The following is a 21652-nucleotide window of genomic DNA, read 5'->3' as shown; positions in this document are numbered from 1 at the left end:
TGGGTGGCGCAGTCGGTTGAGTGTCCGACTTTGGCTCAGGTCAAGATCTCGCAGTTTGTGGGTTCGAGCCCTGGGTCAGGCTCTGTGCTGACAGCTCGGAGCCTGGAACCTGCTTCAGATTCGATGTCTTCCTCTTTCTCTGCCCCTCTCCTGCTCATTGTCTCTCTATCTCTCTCTCTCTCAAAAATAAACATGAAAAAAAAGAAGAAGAAGAAGAAGGGTTCTACACCGACAGAAATGAGGCATATTTCCAAGTGAGGGTATTACACTGAAAACAGGAAGGATTAAGTGATACATGCAAATTAATTTCTAAGACCTCAGCTCTCTTCCTTCCACTTTGCCACAAAACATTTGGCGGTTGGCTTTTCAGCTCCAGGCAGGAGATGAGCGATTCCTAGGGAATCTGACAAGTTCAAGAAGGCAGGCCACAAAGGGCCCCGGCCCAATCACCTTACACAGTACAGCCTGCAGCTGACAGGCTCCACTCAGATGCCCAGGGCTTCCAGTCTACTTTAAGTCCCCCAGTTTTAAATGCAGCAGACAACCAACATTACCATGTACCAGAGAAAATCCCCTAACCAGAAACCAGAAATCAAAATAAAGAGTAAAAAAGAGAAGAAAAGAGACCATGTAGGAAGAAGAAAACTTAGGAGTCCCAAACATATAGAAGACACGAAGTAGATGGGATGTCAGATGGAAAGAACTTCAAGAGAGACCAGCACAATTAGATTAGATTAAATAGATCCCCTCCCCCCTGAAACTTCATCAGGAAAATGCAGAATGCTGAAGACCAAAAAAAGATTCTTAACACTCCCAGGAGAGAGAAACCAGAAATCATAATGGCTTCAGACTTTTCTACAGTAACAGGAGAAGTTAAAGGGGAGAGACAAGGCCTTCTCAATTCTGAAGTGAAGGACTTCCAATGTACAGTTCTCACTGAAGTATAAATTTAATGTAAGGGTCGAAAAAGACTCAGATGTCTAGACCTTGAAAAAGCTGCTTATGCACCTTCGTTCTGGAAGCGACTAGAGAACAGACTATCCAAAGAAGGAGTGAAGCAGGAAAGGAGAACACGGGAGACGCGAGACTGCAGGAATTCCCCAGGAGGAAGGCGAATGGAGACCCCAGGATCTCACTGCACACCAAGCAGGTCAGAAGGAATTGGGAGTGACCGCTTCTAGAACACGAAGCTAATGAAGTTCTGACATTTCTGAATATACTGAGAGGACATTCGATTGCTGGCAAAGAGCATGGAGCTAATCAGTGATAACAGAAAACTCAGCAAATTTAAAAATAATACAATTTACCTCTAAGAAAAAAGGAAGCTGTGCAGGCAGAGAAAGGGAGACATTGTCTGCAACACAGTTCAACCGTGCACAGCATTTTCACAGATGTACCACCCCATGCTGCCTCATCTCTAGCCACCGTGAAGATACAGGATAGCAGGGAAATGAGAAGGGAGTCCACTGCGGCCAGGTAGGTGGGTGGGGCCTGGAAAGGGAACTCAAGTCTCATTTTCCAAAGCAGGAAGTCAACGGATAATGTCCACAATGGAATAACCAAGATAGACAAATACAAGCATGTTATTCAGAGACACGGAAGGGAAACTATTAAACAATCAGCTAAACGAGGTATGAATAGTTGCCTCTAAGAAGAGGAAAATGAAGGAAGACGTCTTTTACTTTGCATATAAAACTTGTAAACCTGTTAGGCACTTTAAAATGTGTACACAGAAAAACAGATATGAAAGCCAAAAACTAACAACAAACAAAAAACAAGCAGGTCTAACCTATAGTAAATCCACATACTTTTCAACATACACCAAAGGTCAGAGTAGAGGATTTAATTTCTATAATTTTCCGTGTAGCACTTATTTCAGACTGAGAAGTCCTTCTGAGCATCTGTGCACAGAGCAGGAGCACGGGGCTCAAAGCACGAGAAGCCCTGGAGACAAGAAGGGGGAGGCTAAGATTACATGTCAGATAGCTGAAGGGACGGACACCAGCTACTGGATGATGCAGACACACAAAAGAGGAGGAGGATACAGAGCAAGAAACAGTTTGTCTTTTTGTCACCACAGAAAGAAAGAAAATCAGGACTCAACGTAATTTACTTAAATTTTATGCTCTTTTGCGGTGCCTGGGTGGCTCAGTCAGTTAAGCATTCGACTTCAGCTCAGGTCATCATCTTGTGGTTCTTGAGTTCAAGCCTGACATTGGACTCTGTGCTGACAGCTCAGAGCCTGGAGCCTGCTTCCAATTCTGTGTCTCCCTCTCTCTCTGCCCCTCCCCAATTTTTTTAAAAAAATTTTTTTTAATGTTTATTTATTTTTGAGACAGAGAGAGACAGAGCATGAACGGGGGAGGGTCAGAGAGAGAGAGGGAGACACAGAATCCGAAACAGGCTCCAGGCTCTGAGCTGTCAGCACAGAGCCCGACGCGGGGCTTGAACTCGAACAGAGAGATCGTGACCTGAGCTGAGGTTGGATGTGTAACCAACAGAGCCACCCAGGCGCCCCTGCCCCTCCCCAATTTAGATCTAATTGCTTCTATACATTAAGTGATCTAGGTATTCCAGGTCAAGACTTTTTGCTTTCTTTCCAAAAAGCATTGATATAAAGAACAGGTTTTTTAAATTATAGAGAATACTCCTTGATTGACACAGCAGTATCTCAAATAGATAAGCTCTTCTCTCCAACAGATTTACTCTTGAACTTCACCACTCACTAAACACTAGTGCAAAATATATCTCCTAAAAATGTGAAATAAGACTTTTTTGTTTCCTTCCATTACTACCCTTAGATATCAGACCAAATACAAGGAGTAAAATTAATTCAATATCTCAATTATGAGCAAAATCTATTATTATAGCATTTGTATTAATCTTGTGATCCACATTTATTTGCAAATGAAACATTCTGAGTATCTCACTAGGTAAGGCAAAATCACCATTAAGTCATATTTGTTCAATATGTTACGGTCAAAAGATAATATGGTCTCCATGGTCAAAACATTTGTATTGTAAGACATATATGTCAAAAGGCATAATAGTTTCTCAGAGCATATTCAAACCCTCAAACCTCCTCAAATTGGAATTATGAAAAAATAAACTTGTACATTATTTAAGATACAAATACCAAATGCAAACTTTTAACATGTATCCTCTGTGGGAGAGTGCGATAAAGCAGCTGTTTTAAAGATTCTCTGCCAAAACATTTTAATTGAAATTACAACATAATAATGTATGAGGAGGATGGAGAGTTTTAGCACCAGCTAAAGCTTAATACAATTCTCTCCTTTTGCATTGGCATTTTAAGAACTGAATCACAAGAGGTTAAGTGATGTGCTTAAGGTCACACATCTAATATTTTTGAGTAAGATTTTACAGATAATTGAAATAAACTTTCGAAGGTCACGATTTTAGTATACTATTTCTTCCGATAATTTAAAGAGTGCAGTTTACTTTCCTTTGTATAAAACCTGCCACAACCCATAGCCTACATTCATGTATATTAAAAAACATGTAATTTATCATTATGTGTTGCTGTTTCATAACTCACATTTTAATAACATTTTAATGCACATATCTTTATATAGGGCAAAGAAAACATAGTGTTTGTAGTTTAATAAAGCTCGTTAATAAATGTCCCATCTCATGTTAGGCACTTCCTTTCTTTACTTTCTTTGTCTTGAACTTGCTTGTGTCCTTCTAACAAATGTCATGTATTCATATTCTACTGTTTATATGAACAAGAAGAGTATGATTTATTAGGAAAAACAGTTATTATAATTGGTTAAAGTATCCATATCCACATAGAATACTTTGTGTCTTTTGTAATTTGGAAGAAATGGAGAGGAAAATTGGCTAGTCGTTAGGAAAATCATTGAGATGCCCTGTGGCTCTAGGGTACCTCATTTTCTTTGGCCAAGAAGGTAACAGCAAAAGATTATAAATGATAACTTTTACAATGAACAGTATTACAAAATATTAAGGAAAAATAAGGGCAAGGTAAATTTAGAAAATTCCTGTGGCACAGAATTTTTACTACACACATTTATTTTAATCTGGTTCATCAACCAACATGGACCCATATTTACACAAGCCTAATCGTGATTTCTTGAAACAGCACCAGCAACAAGCAAGAAAAACAGCTGGGAAGTAAAATACATTTGGTTTGGCCTAGCTGGAGGTCTTTCAATTTCACCTGGTCCAGGATTGGCTGCAGGACCCATGGTCATGGCTGTGTTCAAGACTCCCAGAGAGACAGGGCATTCCGGGCCTGGGCAGGGGGCGGGGGAGGTGCACTGCCCTCACTGAGGGAAAGAAACGGATGTAGGGCTCCACAGGTCCTTACATTCCTTGAGGGGAAAGTGTGTCCATAAGAGCCTAGGAGAAAGGTGCCCCACCAAAGCCAAAGTTAGGAGATTAATAGTGCTTTTGAAGTGGGGCTGGGCGACCACTGAAAAAGTGTGAATTTGAGTTTCCTCTTACAATAGGCTTTCAAATGCAAAATCAGATAAAGCCAGTTGCTTTGATGGGGAATGAGATAACTGGCACACAGCCATCCAGCTTGGGTTCTGAGTTGAGTGGAGCAAGGAGGCAGTAGCTACAGAGAAGCTGGGGCCTCCTAAGAGTAAGGGACTTCGAGCAATGCTGTGGGGCTCTCTTCCCCCTAGAATCTCAGCTTCCCAAGGAGCTGCTGGAGATGGGAGAAAATGTTGTGGGACCTTTATCAGGCTCCTTATCTGTGCTCTGAACTTAACAGTAGTCCCTTGGGCAAAGGAGACGGAGACAAGAGTCTGCCAATAGCCCTAAGCTTGGGGCAGGTTCGAGCTGGACCGGAGCCGTCCTTGCCTCTATCAGCCTTGTCTCCAGTGCTCCCACATAATGGAGGCTGCTGCCCAAAACCCAAAAGTGGCCATTCCAGCAAGATCTGTACATTCATAACTCCCACAGGCAGAAAAGGGGCAAAACCCCCCAATTCTAAGAAGCAAAGGGACGGCAACAAATCGGCAGACTAGAGCAATCTTCTGCCTTTATAAAATGTGGCAGGCTGACTGGGAAATGGAAGCAAATCCTTCAAGGCAAAAGTCTACTTCTTTTCTACCTTTCAGCAAGAAGTTGAAAATCATAAAACCATATGACTATTAAAAAGAGGGATTCCTGGGGCGCCTGGGTGGCGCAGTCGGTTAAGCGTCCGACTTCAGCCAGGTCACGATCTCGCGGTCCGGGAGTTCGAGCCCCGCGTCGGGCTCTGGGCTGATGGCTCGGAGCCTGGAGCCTGTTTCCGATTCTGTGTCTCCCTCTCTCTCTGCCCCTCCCCCGTTCATGCTCTGTCTCTCTCTGTCCCAAAAATAAATAAACGTTGAAAAAAAAAAAAAAAAGAGGGATTCTTAATACTGAAAAATCTAGCAATTTCCTATTTGTATAAACAACTATGCAACTTAGGAAACACTTCGAAGTTTTTTTGTTAATCTATTTATAAAATCATACTTTACTGATTTTAGAGTGTTTTCCAATGAACGAAATTCTTGGTTCATGTTTTAGGAGTGCAGAAAGTAAGTTTATAACAAAGGCAGCATGGTTTAGAAAGGTGGCATTTTCTCACAAATGTGCCAGTTAAGTCCACCTACCTCTATATACAAACTACCTTAAATATATGTAATTCACTCATATAAATCAAATGTCATTTAGGTGGACATATTTTCAGAGACATAGACATGTCTTTAAAATGGCAAAACATTATGAATTATACCTGCATTCCTGAAATATAATATTATAAATTATAATTATAAATTTTATTTATAATAAATATTTATTATTGACCATTTATATATTAACTATTATAATGAATAAATAAATAGTATTTATTATAAATATAAATAATATACAAATGTAATAATAATATTTGGTCATGGCATGGCACACTATTTTGGTGAACTGCTGGATTTAGATTTCTACTATTTCATTTTGAATTTGTGTATCATTTTCATTAAAGAACCTAGCCACCAACATCAGAGGGCCAGGAACACAGAGGAGATTGTTAATTTGACTTCATATACCTTTATTTAAATGGTCAAAATGAACATTAATCACTTTTTAGTTCAAATGATTGGAAAAGATTTGTACAAGACAAAGACTGAAAGTCAATTTACTGAAACACTAAAAGTTTTGAAAGACCAAGAAATCACATACCTGAAGAATTACTTCATTAAGTCGTTCTAGAGATTTCTGATTTTCCTGAGTTTTGTCAAGGAGTGAAGCGATTGATGGACTGTGGCATAAATTTGTTTTATCCTTATCCTGGAGACACCTCTTTGCTTCTTCAGTCAAGAGGACAGAAAGGAACTGCAGGCTGGCAGTACACAGGGTGGGGCAGGTTATAGACAAACCCACACAAGTGCACAACATATCTAAAAGAGATATGCAAATGTTTGAAAATAACTTCAAAATTAAAGAAGAGAATCAGACAGATCTGAGTAATTAAGTTTATAGCCTTTTTATTTCTAATGAAGTAAAGTTATCAGTAGTTATAAGGATCATGAGAATAACTCTAGTGTTTGTTTAAAAATAAATAGTCAATATTAAGACAACACAATCAAGGGATCTATTTAATTTTCATTTCATTCTTTTTATATGGGTTGTTTTTTGTATGAAGGTGTGTGTGTGTGTGTGTGTGTGTGCACGAATGGACATATACACAGTATTTGCTAAGTCCCAAAATAAGAGGATCACATATATATGAATATTGATCCCTCTGGGGTCTACTGAGATCCACAAAGTTTCTAGAATTTTTAACATTTTAATTTTTATTTCAGGGCTACCCTAAAAAAATTAATGTAACTGTACTCTGAATTATCTAGATCACTGTGTAATTATGTTTCTGTTTTCAAACAAGTTGATGCTAAATAGTACTTAAAACAAGAGTATGCAGTGTTGACATGATGTAGAAACAAAGGTTTCATGGCAGTTCACAATAGAGAACAAGAGGGGTACCTTGGGCGCTCAGTCGGTTAAGCGTCCGACTTCAGCCCAGGTCATGATCTCACGGTTCGTGAGTTCAAGCCCCGTGTCAGGCTCTGTGCTGACAGCTCAGAGCCTGGAGCCTGCTTCGGATTTTGTGTCTCCCTCTCTCTCTCTGCCCCTCCCTAGCTCACACTTGCTCGCTCTCTCTCTCTCTCCCTGTCAAAAATAAACAAACTTAAAAAAAAAATAGAGAACAAGAGTGGTTATGAACAAATTTGCAAACATAACACAGATTAGAAAGAATAGGCAAGCCAACTCAAAAGAATCTACGCTGAATCAGTCATTAATTTCCTCCTGTGAGCACTGATTTAATCAAAGGAACATCTGCTGTGTTATATTAATTTTATTAATCTGAGTATCACGGGTTTATAATTTTGTTACGTTTTACTTTTCTATTATTTGGAATTTATACCTTTATAAGAGTTATAACTGTAAGAATTTCTACCTAGATTCAGGCTTAAAGAAATTCTTATTCTCTTAAGTAACATAAGAAAAATATTTTAGTGTGTCACTTTATGAGAATTATGTTCATTTAAATGATGTCTAAATATTTTTTGAGTTTGAGAAAAGACTGTTATAGATAACATAAGTTACAAAGTGATCATGAGATGTTTTAAATATTTATGAGCACATGGGATGGAAACTAAAAACAAAGAAAAACACCATGACAAGGACTAGCAATGATCATTTTTATTAGTTAAGTTTCCATAAACATTACTACTATCAAACCTAGCTGTTTACCAGTAGGTATTTCTGATTAGCACCATATTACCATGCATGTGTTTTGTAGATAGATTTTTAATTTAATATGTCCTTATTTTATCACCAGGAAAACCGTGTCAGGTGAACAGTGTTCAAGCAGGGCTGAAGGCGAAGGGCTGGAGAGGAAATGAGTATTTTATGCTTTACAGGTCATATGCCTTTGTCACAGCTCTTCAACACTACCACTGTAGCAGGAAAGCAGCCACAGGCAACATGTAAGTATATAAGCAGCCACAGGCAAGAAGTATGACTGTGTTCCAATAAAATCTTTATCAGAGCGAGCGGCGGGCCAGATCTGACCACTTGGCGTAGGTATGCTACATGAGTAGGACCTTGCTTTGTATTATGAGTGAATCAGGTGGTAAACTAATTTCCCCACTACGGCTGTAGGAAAATCTCAATTACACAATCTCTTTCAGTTTTAATCTCTCTTAACAAAATAACAATTTCTAAATGGACGCTATTCCTATTAGGGTAAACTCAGAACTCATATGTCCAAACAACTAACAATTCTGTTTCTTATTGAACATGTATTTCCCTATAAATATTACTTCAAAACTACCACTCTGGTCACAAAATGTATCATCCATCTAAATTTATAGAATGACCAAATGAGAAAGTAAAATATGAAAAAGAAAAAAATTGGTGATAACATGGAAACTTAAAATAGAACTCAATTTTGAATACATTTAAACTAGTTATTTTTAAAAAGTAACATAAATGTTATTTATAAGCATTTATGTTAAAAAAAAGGTCTTCGGGGCGCCTGGGTGGCGCAGTTGGTTGAGCGTCCAACTTCAGCCAGGTCGCGATCTTGCGGTCCGTGAGTTCGAGCCCCGCGTCAGGCTCTGGGCTGATGGCTCGGAGCCTGGAGCCTGTTTCCGATTCTGTGTCTCCCCTTCTCTCTGCCCCTCCCCGTTCATGCTCTGTCTCTCTCTGTCCCAAAATAAATAAAAAACGTTGAAAAAAAAAAATTAAAAAAAAAAAAAAAAAGGTCTTCTTGCTATGCTAAAATTTAAGAGACTACATCAAAAATTAGTAGTTATTTAAAAGAATAATTTGTCGGAGCATCTGGGTGGCTCAGTTGGTTAAGCATCCAACTTTAGATTTCCGCTCTGGTCATGAACTCACGGTTTGTGAGACTGAACCCTATATTGGGCTCTGCACTGACAGCATGAAGCCTACTTGAGGTTCTCTCTGTTCCTCCCCTGCTCTTTCTCTGTCAAAATAAATAAATAAACATTAAAAACTAATTTGTTTGGGGCACCTGGGTGATTTAGTTGGTTGAGCATCAGACTTTGGTTCAGGTCGTGATCTCGCAGTTCATGAGTTCAAGCCCCACATCGGGCTCTCCAGTGTCAGCACAGGGCCTGCTTCGGATCCTCTGCCCCTCACTCTATGCCCCTCCCCTGCTGTGCTCTCTCTCAAAAAAAGTAAATAAACATTTTAAAATAAGCAAATAATTTGTTTATGCTAGTAGGCAACAATTATATGAAAAACATCTTATAAAAATAATTACCTATAACTACACTCTTAGCATTTCTGTACTCTAAGAAAATCCTTACATCTTCAGACAAGGCACTATACTTATTATAAGTTTCCATGTTATCATATATACAGTATTTAGGTGTAGATTTACCCACTTACAGTGTATATATGTCAGGAAAGAGACTGGTTTCTACACCAACACATGAGAATCTGTCTCATTGTTTTACAATCATGTCATATCACACGTCTCTTCATAACACCACAGGCTTTTCTTACCTTGTTTTTATAGTTTTTTCAACTGGGTTTCAACTTTTCAAAAATGCATTTTGGAGGTGCTTCAAGAACACAGATTTCTCAAAGTAAATACCTGGTTTCTCTTTCAAATATAATTAATTTTTTACAATTAGTTAATTTTAGAGAATACACATATAGAAACTGTAAACAATAATTATGTTAATTTTTAGTAGCAGAAAGACCCCCAGCCTCATGAGTGCATCTTCTTACCGATCACTGCTGCCCAGTGCTTGGCCAGAACCACTGTCATAGCCGGGAGAGAGGCAAGAGCGGCTTTCCTCAGGAGTCCGGCCAGAAGGTTAAATAAATGCGTCCATGTGTGATAAAAAGCCGATACCAACTCTACATCTATAATATTAATGAAAACATTTCAAGCTATTAACACAAAGAATAGAAAATACAAAGCTCACCAGATACTTCATCATACTTCAAGTAAGAGTCATGCACATGTCATATGAAGATAAATGTAATTCAGCATGATCCAACATTTATTTCCATTAGTTTTTCATTGTTTCCTAAAGCTTTCTCTCATCTATCCCCTGCATAAAGACAAATAAATACACACTCACACATCTTCCTCTCATTAACGTCTATTCAACAACAAATCAGAAGGTATGACAAACTGAATAGTACGCCTTAAATTCAGAACCACATATCGTGCATATTGTAAAAGCATGGCATTGTCTGTGCTACTTTTATAAAAGTCAAGTTTCTCCTGTTGTCTTTCTCCCCTTTGTGCAGGGTGGAGGAAGAAAGCACAATGTGCCAAGGTCATGGCAGAAAAGCAAGGAGAATGTCTTTGAAGAACCAAGAGTACTGCCCTTCAAAAAAAAACAACACAGAAGAGGATTCTGCAGCTTTGCCTATGGCTGAGAATGGAGCAATTCACCTTCTATCCTAAGGACAGCTTTTCCCCTCTCTACGTGGCAAACGGAGGCTAGAGAGCAGTAGCAAGCTTAGGATTGTCTTCTCGGACCATGCCACTGGCAGTATCTGCCAGTTTTTGTCAAACTCCACTACCAAGCAAACTGAGAACGTCCATCTCAAGGTTCTTCTGGAAATGGTATATTCCAGGGAGTTTGGACTACAGCAGTCCTTGGTATGTGTCTCAATCTTCCATCATTCTCACCTCTATAAGGAGTCTTTTTAGACTATCTTTTCTCCTTATCATCCCCATGAAATCTTAATTCCACAGATTCTATACGTCTGCTTATGTACTTTCAGTATATCTTTACTTTATACATAAAAAAAAAAAAATTAAGTATAAGGCTTACTGATTTTACTCAAGATGGCCAAATAAAACATTTAAGCTGAGAGTTAAAATTAAAAATTAAGAAGAATTCTTATTTTTATCTAAAAACAAGAAAAAAATTAAAAAGCAATTAACATTTAACTTTATAACTTCTCTTGCTAAGTAACTTTCAATATAATTTACTTGCTCATATAAATGAAAATGTATCCAGTTATACGTGAAAATTAGTAAATCACATAAAATACATACTAGAAATATAATCAATATTTTATAAAATCATTCAAAAGTATTATTTTTCCAGAAAAAAATTAATTTCTTAAAAGTATTTTTACTGAACTTATGCCTTTGCTTGATACGAGAAAATGACCTCTAATTCAACTAGCTATGAGATACACATTCAGACATCACTGACATTTTTTATTTTCAGCACTTTACAGAATTAATGATGGGCCAAATAACTTACAAAATAATAAAACATTTACTATTTTTATTTAATTCTCAAAGCCCAAGTCAGACACAAAAGCAAGAGAATGAATTAAAAAAACATCCACCAGTCAGCCAATGACAACCAAGACATGATAGGACTTTGGGACATCCTGCCACATGACTTTGGGACATCTCACCACATGACTCTGGGACATCCTGCCACATGACTTTGCCACCTCTTACCACATGACTTTGGGATCAAGTGTTGAATCAAAAGTCCTCTAGTCATAACCATCTATGCACTATAGTTTTTAGCACTGATATTGCATATTTCCTGTTTATCTTCCACGAGCTAAACACCAATGTTTCCCAAGTCATACCCAAGAACACCCAACAAGAGAAATTAAATACTAAAAAATATGACTTTATTGGGTTGAACTAACTGACCTCTGAAGGGCCACAGACCATCGTAATTAAGATTTTTTCCCCCACCCTTTCACTTCTTGGAGGGTGATATTGCCCTCATAGGGAATGCACAGTCTACCCTGATTTGCTTAGTTAGGATACCACTGCCACTTGTAAAATTTCCAAGTAAGGAATTATTATTCCTCTTACACCTGGATATTTGAACACTAATTGGACGCTGAGGACTAGATTTGCTGGCATCATAAAACATTTCACTTACCTAAAACCAAACAAATCCATAAAATTCAAAAACCTAAATAAGAATGAATTAATAGGCAAAGAACCATTTGGCAATAGTCAAATGATCAATTACTTCATTATAAAATCTTTTAAATAATTACCATATTTTATTTCTGATAAAGTCCTATACTGTTTTAATTTTCTCTTCTATTAAGTACTATATTCAACTTTTCATCAGAGTATATTTTTCAATAATTTAGGACCTTACCAAAATTTTTATTATATGCGATACTTATAGTTGTTATTGCAGATAAGTTATAAGTAGGTCATGTGGCTGTATCCATAGCTTGTAAGAATAATGAATATCTAAAACTCACTGTACTTGCTAACATTACATTAAGAACTTTGCCCTCATTTAAACTGACAGCACAGGGTACAGTCCTTCATTATACTACATACTTGCCTCAAATGGCCCCCTGGAACCACTTAAAACACCCAAACTATAAAACACGTTATAAAAAAAAAGCCTTCCAAAATATTGGCAAAACACAACATAAAATTCAACCTTGAAGTGAGTACCTGGTGCAGAGTAAGATTCTTTTTTGTCCCTCAATATGCTTTACTTCCATACTAAACGTGAAAAAAATAAAGCTTACCTAACACATCTTTGATGCATATGGTGAGGACCCTGATGATGTTTGTGGTAAGAGGTTTCAGAAGCTCTTCCTGAATCACAAGGTCAGGATCTACCAGTAAACATGACTGCAGAAGCCTGGACAAAGACGACAGGTATTCTAGGAGAGAGGATACCTATTTGAAAAAGAGATAAAGTAAAACAAAACATATCATATGAAAAGCCTAGCTCAGTGATATTTCTGTCTTCTATGCATCGTAAGTCACTTTCTTTGTACCATAAGTTACATAAAAACCTAACAAAATATTAATCGTAATTTTTAAAGATCTAAAATGAATATATAGCAGACAGCATGATTTTCTCATATTATAAACATACCATTAATGATCACATTAACACTGTCAAGTAGTATGATAATACCAAACAAGGCAGTATTTTCAAAGCCAAATTTCAAACTCTTTTTAAAGAAAGAGAGCCTTTATAGTTTTTCAGTAGCTAAACTGTGGAATCAATATTCTGGAAGAAGTAGGAAGGGGCATTCCAAAGTCATAAAGCCTACGATTGCATAAAGAAAGAAAGATGACAAAACATTCTTCAACACATCTCCTATCATGTAAAATGCAAGTTTGTAACATTTAATTTCCTTATTGTTATGGAGTCTTTTTTGATGCCTTTGTACTGAACACTATTGATTGCAGTTACAATAAGTCTGACATCTAATGTATGAAGTGTTACCATAAACAGATAAGCCATGGAAAGTGAGAGCAAACGAGAAACATCAGAGAGGGAACCACGGAATCACTGAAGCCTCTTACAAGCCCACACACTCGGCCTGCTTCCTCAGCGCCTCGGCTCTCAGCTCAGATCTCACCCTTGCGAGGTGTCTTCTGACCACCCTACCAAACACAGCACCCTCTCCCCTGCCGCACACCTTTTCCTCACACTCATTTTTCCCATACCATTTGTGTGTGTGTGGGGGGGGGGGTTGTTTTCTTCTGTTTTATAGAGAGAGAGAGAATGCTCCAGAGAGAGAACATGCAAGCAAGCAAGCAAGGGGTAGAGGGGAGGGAGGGAGGGGGAGAGAGACAGAGAGACAGAGAGGCAGAGAGAGAGAATATGAATCCCAAGCAGGCTCCACACTCAGAGCAGAGCCAGACGCAGGGCTCAATCCCATGACTCTGGAATCATGACCTGAGCTGAAATCAAGAGTCAGACGCTCAACCGGCTGAGCCACCCAGGCGCCACCCCTGCCCCATACCATTTGTCACCAGCTGATAAAATAGTTCACATTTTATTTACTGCTTACTGTCTTCTGCACCAAGGACAGAATTCATATGGACAGGCGTGTGTGCTTTCTTTGTTCACACATCTGTCACTGGCACCTAGAACACAATCTGGCAGAGAAGAGGTTCCAGAACTTTTCTGGAACAAATGAGGAATCTTGGGTGATGACAAACAGCTAAGAAGCATTTGGCCTACACAAGTACCAAACAAGCACCTTCCATGGGACAGGCACTGTGCTCAGCACTGGGTACACAACTGATGCCTAAAAACAGTCATAGCCCTGCCTTCATGGAGCTCACTGCAGCCTCTGGCCTCATGACCCCCCACAGATTTGCTCTGGCCACTCTGGCCTCCTTGCTATTTGTTGGATAGAACAAACCAACCCCAATCTCAGGGATCTGGCAGTGTCCTCACTTAACCCAGGTTACATGTCACTGTCTGAAAGGCCCTCCCTGACCACCCTAAGTGGAAAAGCCCTACCCTCCTCGCTCTGAAAGCATTTCCTGGTGCCTTTGTTAGCTGTTCTTCTCAGATGTGTATATGGATTTGCTCATGATGTGCTCTCCCAACTTGAGAGGAAGAATCTTTATTTTATTTGCACAGGCAAGACCCTGGTACGTGGTAGACCCTCAATAAAGATTTGTCAGCTGGACAGTGAACTGGAGGAGGGAGCCTTATGCAAAGGCTCAGACTGCATTGGGACAAGTATTTAGAAGATGATGTGTTACCCAGCCTTATAAGAGGGGGCCTGCCGTGGTCAGAAACCCCAAAGACAGCACCACAAAGCAAATCTTGTAGCCCTTCTTATACTCTGAGTTAGGGTAACATTTCTACTAGCAACAACTACACAAGGAGTTATTAAGCATACTTTACATACAGACTCGAGCTACAATCAAGAACTTAAAAATTATAAATATCTGTAAAAAAACAAAAATAAATTTATTTTTATTAGGTTGGGTTTTGAAAATACATAGAATTTAGTCACTATCTATTTTAACAACTTCAGTTTAGGTGCAAATGATAGACATGGCCTAAAATCACAGAATGGGAAGGTGGTCTATATAATGTCTTCTTTTCTTAATATGGTGCTCAAAGATATCCAGATCTGTGAATAAACATCTACAGCTGGTTAATAATGGAATTAGGAAGAGAATATAGATCTTTAAACCTCACTTCCCTTTTCTGCCATCCAAAGATGTCTCAGATTAAAATGTTAAGTAACCTATTTCAAATAACCTCATTACACCATGTCTATCCTGAAAGATCTTCATCCTTCTCCTACGGTTAGTCTATCCTTAGCAGAATTTATGTTTCTGGCACTTAAAACAAACGCACAAACAGACATGAGGCGAGAAGGAGACGTGAGACACTTACCTGAGCCTGCGTGTGCTCAGTGGGAGGGGACAAAGGCAGTGGCGCCTTGAGCTCCTGGACACAGCTCTCTAGGAGGGTGGCATCTGCGATGCTGCAAAGAGCAGAAAAGATGAGTAGTGTGCTGCTTATTAAACATTAATAAATCAGTATTTGAAGTTTGAATGTAACCTTGAACAGAATTCAAGAGAAAGGATCTTTACAGAAAACAATGGCTGTCAGAGGGAAGGTGGGTGGGGGGTGAGGCAAAATGGGTGACAGGGACAGGGAGGCACAGGCCTCCAGCCATGGAACGAGAAAGTTACGGGAATAAGAGGCACAGCATAGGGAACACGGGGAATGATACTGTGACAGCGATGGAATAGGACAGCTATGCCCGTGCTGAACACAGCATAATGCATAAACTTGTTAAGAAATTAAGACGTACACCTGAAATGAAAGTATCATTGTGTATCTACTCAAATAAAAAGAAAAGTAAAAACAAAGAGAACAGATTTTCATAAAGACAATAAATGTATATAAAAAGGTATCCCATAATTATTTTAGAACACAGGAAAAGATCCTATCTAATAAACATGGGAAACAGAATTCTGAAGAAAAAATATCTAATGAAAAGCAGAATAAAATATAAAGAAGCCCTTCTAAAAGGGAAGCAAACAAGAGAAAAAACTTGGTGGTAAGTTTCCTGTTTAAAACAGGAAAAATACTTGCTAGGAAATAAGTTTTAATTTACAAAGTAGAAAACAAAATAATGCAAAAAAAAAAAAAGGCAGGAAAAAGTTTTCAAGTCCTGAATAAAGAAAAGGTACAGAATATGATTAAGGCTTTGCCATAAAAGATTCTTTAATAACTCTGTGGCCTCAATTTCACAACAGGCTCTTCTTGAGAAGCAAGAGTATTCCTAAAGTTCCATTTTGATCATTCTTGAGGCAGAAAAACATCCAAGAAGAAAGTTAATCAACAGGCAGTTCCGTTTTCCAAGTCTAGCAGGTTATCACGGTGGAAAGATGATGAGTAACTGTGAACAAACTCACACCTCATGGATTATCTGAGTGGTAAACGAGTAATGGCAAGTGAAGTGAAACAAGGATACTTCTTTCTTTTTGGAGTTTTCTTAATATCCCAAAATGAAAGAGAAAGTACTGCAATTTGGCAAAGAGGAGGACGATATCTCAGACAGTGAAAGTTCTCAAGAAGAGCAATGCAAATGACTACGGGGTCAACAGGAGGTAGTAATAATCCACTGGCTATAATAATCCAGATGGGAAGAAAGCAAAGGAACAGTTACTATAAAGAGAGTATCCTAACAGGAGTGCTGATGCATAGGGGTACTTGTACCCCAATGTTTATAGCAGCACTCTCAACAATAGCCAAATTATGGAAAGAGCCTAAACGTCCATCAACTAATGAATGGATAAAGAAATTGTGGTTTATATATACAATAGAGTACTACGTGGCAATGAGAAAGAATGAAATATGGCCCTTTGTAGCAACGTGGATGGAACTGGAGAGTGTTATGCTAAGTGAAATAAGTCACAGAGAAAGACAGATACCATATGTTTTCACTCTTACGTGGATCCTGAGAAACTTAACAGAAGACCATGGGGGAGGAGAAGGAAAAAAAAGAGGTTAGAGTGGGAGAGAGCCAAAGCATAAGAGACTCCTAAAAACTGAGAACAAACTGAGGGTTGATGGGGGGTGGGAGGGAGGGGAGGGTGGGTGATGGGTATTGAGGAGGGCACCTGTTGAGATAAGCACTGGGTGTTGTATGGAAACCAACTTGACAATAAATTTCTTATTAAAAAAAAAGAGAGAGAGGGGGAAAAAAAAAGTATCCTAGACGTCATCACTTGATCCTCACGCTAACCCCAATAACCAGATGTTATTAATGAGATTAATAGTAACTTCCCCCAGACTGCAACACTAGGGAGGGAATGCCCTGTGAGAAGACCCTAAGTGGGAGTGATTCAGTATCTACACCCTTTCTCACTATACACATAACCAACACGATAATGCAAAGGTCCAGCCAGAAGCTCATTCACATTAGCTAAATGAAAGAACAAAATCATGATCTTCTAAATTTTATCAGAGTGTTATGTAATAAAGAGTTTAATCCCCAGTAATGAAAAAACTCCAAATGAATTTAAACAATGATTTTCAACCCATGGCCCTTATTCTGACATAGCCCTACAGAGGTGAATCCCCAAAGCCCTTCACTTCCATTTAGAATGACCAAGGGACTGCACCACAGTTCTTGAGTATGGTGCAAGACAAATCAGGTTCAGAACCTCTGAATTACAAAAAAAAAAATCAGGACGGTGGGAGTAACAGTCAGCGTAACAAACCCGTACGAGTACTTTAACAGATCTAAATTGAAACTGGCAGGACAATTCTGGCAAAAGCAAAACCCCGCAGTCTAGTGAGCCAAAAAGAAGACAGAGATACCTTCCCGGCACGCAAGAAGTCCTGCACCAACTCGTCTCTGCTGCCCAGCCTCTCTTACCTACAGAGAAGCTCCACGAGACGGGCCTGCCGAAAAGCGCGTGCAGTGTCTCCCGGCGCAGTCGCCAGGAGGCCATCCAGGAGGCTGCACACCGCTGCGAGGAGAGGCGGCGTCACCACACGCTGCCTGGGCAGAGCGGCAGGAAGGGACGCGTCGCGAGGAAGCCGTGCCGACTCGGTTTCGTGCTGACCGATTACTGAGGATAAGCATAAAAATTAGCACAGTTTTGTTTCCTTTGTGTTCATGTACAACATTCGCAAGTTCTGATCACCGGAGGAAAGCCCCTGAGAGGGCCAAAGAGAGACGACTGGGGAGCTCCCCAGGGCCTGGCTCATCACAAACCTGAGGTCAAGGAAGCAGATATCCAACGTCTCCACTGTGTGTGTGTGTGCGTGTGTGTGTGTGTGTGTGTGTGTGTACGTCTGCCTTGGATGACAGTGTAAGAGCCAAGATGAGATGGGCAGAGCATGGTTTTGTGCCCTCGTGCCCTCAAGCACTCAGACATTGAGGAACAAATAGATGGTCCCCGACCCTTTTTCTAAAACTCTAGATTCTAAAATTCTAAAATTCTAAAACTCAGAATTCAAAACATTTTAGATTTCAGGAAAATAATAAGATGCATGTACCTACCATACATTAACTAACCTCCAATGAGAATTTGGGCAATACCACGTAATGAAGTAACTATTTCTCTAGTGTAACACTTGTACAATCACAGTAAGCTGGATGAAGAAAGGAACAAATACAACCTCAAACCAGTACTGGTCAGGTTTTGCAGCAACTGTAATTCAGGTATGGGCAAGTTTTATACCAAGTAAGTTTTGAGAACACTTAAGTTTTCAGAGATTCTGGATTTTAGAACTGAGGATATGAGATTGTGGACCTTTCCCAGAAAACTCAGCAAAGGATTGTTACCAAGAAAGCTATGTTTGTTAACCTACGTCAAGAGTTCCCTCATAACCCTCACTTCTTATTTCTTTTTTAAAGGAACACTTTATTTTTAATAAATTCAGATTTACAGAAAGTACAGAGTACAAAGAATTCCCATATACCTTCACCCAGATCCCTACGTATTACTATTTTACCACATTTTATCTACCTACATACCTCTCTTATTATGAACTGTTTGTAAGCTGCAGATGCCCTGCCCTCTCAGCCCTAAATTCATTTCCTAAACAGAGACTTTTGTCTTCTATAATCACAGTACAGTTAACCAGGAAATTAACACTGATGCAGTAATATTCCCTAGTCTATAGACCTTCTCCAAGTTTGCATCTTGTTTCACTAATGTCCTTTAGAGCTCGAGAATTCTTGTTTGGATCCAAGTCAGGACCACACTTGGCATTTAGCTGTCATGTCTCTTCGGGTTCTAAGCTGGAAGATCTCCTCAGACGTGCTCTTTCAGGGCTCAGACATTCTACAAAGAGCACAGGCCAGTTACTTTGTAGAATGTCTGATGTTTGATGGTTCCTCGTGGTTAGATCTTCGGTGCATCCTACCAGGAAAACATGATTTCTATCTGTGCCATTATTGGTGGTGTTAACTTTAACCATTTGATCAAATGCTGTCTACCAGGTTTCTCCACTGTAAAGTTTCATTTTCCTGTGTAATTAACTAATTCCTTTGGGGTGGAATTAGGAATATAGAACTTTGGGACAATGGAGCATCAAGAAAGATTTGATACTTTAAACGAAATAAAATTGGGAAAATTAGATGTAGGTAATCCCACAGAAACCGTTCCAGTGGTTTTAAGAGAAAAATGTAAATATTCACAAGATATGTGTTACATGTTTGCAGCATTTTTAGGTTAAGTTTATAGAAGAATACCAATAAAAGGGGAGGGCAGGGCAGGGCAGTTCAGAAATTCAAACTTATCCAATATATTTAAATAAAACTTTTCTACTTTATCTAGAGAAAATTATCCTACTTACTTATATTAATAGTGCTCAAATACACTAACATTTTTAACGGTTCCTTTCACCTTTGTACATCAAATGTAGGCTTACTGATCATAAGAGACTGTTTTTTTTTTTAATATAAGATATATGTGTATTTTTTTTTTACAAAAGTTTAGAAACTCAATTTAAAAATGAAAACTCACATGTCTGAAGTGACCCTAATATACATTTACAGAAAATTCTTTTCATCCTGTCCTAAATCATTTTGAGGCACATTCATTCCCTGGTTAATTAAGAAGCAGCAAAACAACAAATAAAAGGACTAACCAGCTTCACTAGCAAATCCTGCTACATATTCCAGCTGAGGGAACTAAAATCATATTAACACTAAAATAAATAAATAAATAAATAAATAAATAAATAAATAGATAAATAAATAAATAAATAAATAAATCGATAGATAAGTAAATGTAAAAGAAAATCACATTTTACCTTAACACTGTTTTAAAGAGATGGAATTCAGGAAGACATCTAACAACAACAAAATAATTGCTCTAGTCTTATGGCTCACTGACAACATATATTCAATGCTTTGCAGCACTGTTCATTGGCATATTCAACAAAAAGGATAAAAAGGTTTTTTTGTCAAATATACATACTTAAGTGATTGGCTGGACCAGTAAAACTGTGCATGAATATACATTCTAAACACAGTCTTTGAAAATAAAATAAATCCAAATCAAGAATAATGCGACAAAAAAACAAAACAGAAAAACCCCACACAACTATATGTCCACACCAAAACCTGTACATGAATGCTCACGGCAGAGTTACTCATAAGAGCCAAAAAGTAGAAAAATCCAAATGTTCATCAACTGATGGATGGGTAAATGCAAGTGGTATAACCATACCACGGAATATCTTTAGCAATACATAGAGAGTACGTAACAGCACATAATACAACATGGGTTAACTTTGAGAATATTATCTAGATGCAAAAAGCTAGTCACAAAAAAATACACAGTGTATGATTCCATTTTTTTTAAGTTTATTTATTTTTTGAGAGAGAGAGACAGAGCGTGAGCGGGGAGGGGCAGAGAGAGAGGGAGTCACAGAATCTGAAACAGGCTCCAGGCTCTGAGCTGTCTGCGCAGAGCCGGATGCGGGGCCCGAACTCACAGACTGTAAGATCATGACCTGAGCCGAAGTCGGACACTCAAACAACTGAGCCACCCAAGCACCCCTGTTTATTTATTTTTGAAAGAGAGAGACAGTGGGGGAGGGGCAAGTGGGGGAGGGGCAGAGAGAGACAGAGACACAGAATCTGAAGCAGGCTCCAGGCTCTGAGCTGTCAGCACAGAGCACAACGCGGGGCTTGAACCAACGAAACTGCGAGATCATGACCTGAGGTGAAGTTGGACGCTCAACTGACTGAGCCACCCAGGTGCCCTGTATGATTCCATTTTTATGAAATTTCCCATAAGGAGGGAAAGTAGATTAGTGACGCACTAGGCCTGGAAAAAAACTGAAAACAGATGAGGAGTGATTGACAATGGAAAGTTTTCTTTTTAGAGGATGAAAATGTCCTCAAATTGACTGTGGTGATGCTTGCACAGCTCTGTGCAAAAACCAATGAACTCTACACTTATTAAATGGGTGAGTGTATGATTATTTGACTTATTCTCAAATTTGATTTCATGCTCTGGGCTCTTAATTTAAACCATGTGGTTTGCTCCTTTTATTCTTAAGATCAAATGAGTACTTTCTACAATTAAACACTCTTTTATATTGTTAACGTAAATTACCAAAAAACAAAATGGGATGTTGTTTAGGAAGTTAGGGAACAGATATTATAATGAAAACTCTGAGTAAAGTCTTAATTAAGCAATTATTTCTCAAGTTTTCTAAAGCCTTTTCTCTGTGGATGCTTATACTTCAGGGTGTAAAGTACCTTCTTTTCAGGCAGCAGCACATTCCTTCCAGGTGAAGAATTTAATGCTACAATAAGGCCTGTATGTTCTCCGGAATAAATAAAAGCTAAGTTGTAATCTCCCAAATATACAAAGTTT

At 38.7% G+C, this 21652-nt stretch overlaps 1 protein-coding gene across 2 annotated transcripts in view; it reads right to left on the bottom strand.

Annotated features, from left to right (window-relative positions):
- RTTN (rotatin) overlaps nucleotides 1–21652 on the bottom strand; it is a 165305-nt gene that overhangs the window by 26186 nt on the left and 117467 nt on the right. For both annotated transcript variants that reach the window (XM_030335854.1, XM_030335855.1), the window contains exons 36-40: nucleotides 17686–17881; nucleotides 15186–15276; nucleotides 12550–12703; nucleotides 9781–9918; nucleotides 6196–6413 (exon numbers count right to left, since the gene is read on the bottom strand). In XM_030335854.1, the coding sequence (XP_030191714.1) occupies nucleotides 6196–6413; nucleotides 9781–9918; nucleotides 12550–12703; nucleotides 15186–15276; nucleotides 17686–17881 (797 nt within the window). The remainder of the gene's footprint in view (nucleotides 1–6195; nucleotides 6414–9780; nucleotides 9919–12549; nucleotides 12704–15185; nucleotides 15277–17685; nucleotides 17882–21652) is intronic.

This window comes from Lynx canadensis, chromosome D3, assembly GCF_007474595.2.
Source record: "Lynx canadensis isolate LIC74 chromosome D3, mLynCan4.pri.v2, whole genome shotgun sequence".
Classification (NCBI taxonomy): domain Eukaryota; kingdom Metazoa; phylum Chordata; class Mammalia; order Carnivora; family Felidae; genus Lynx; species Lynx canadensis.
Note: the sequence above shows the minus strand (reverse complement) of the source record. Positions and strands in the feature narration are given on the sequence as shown.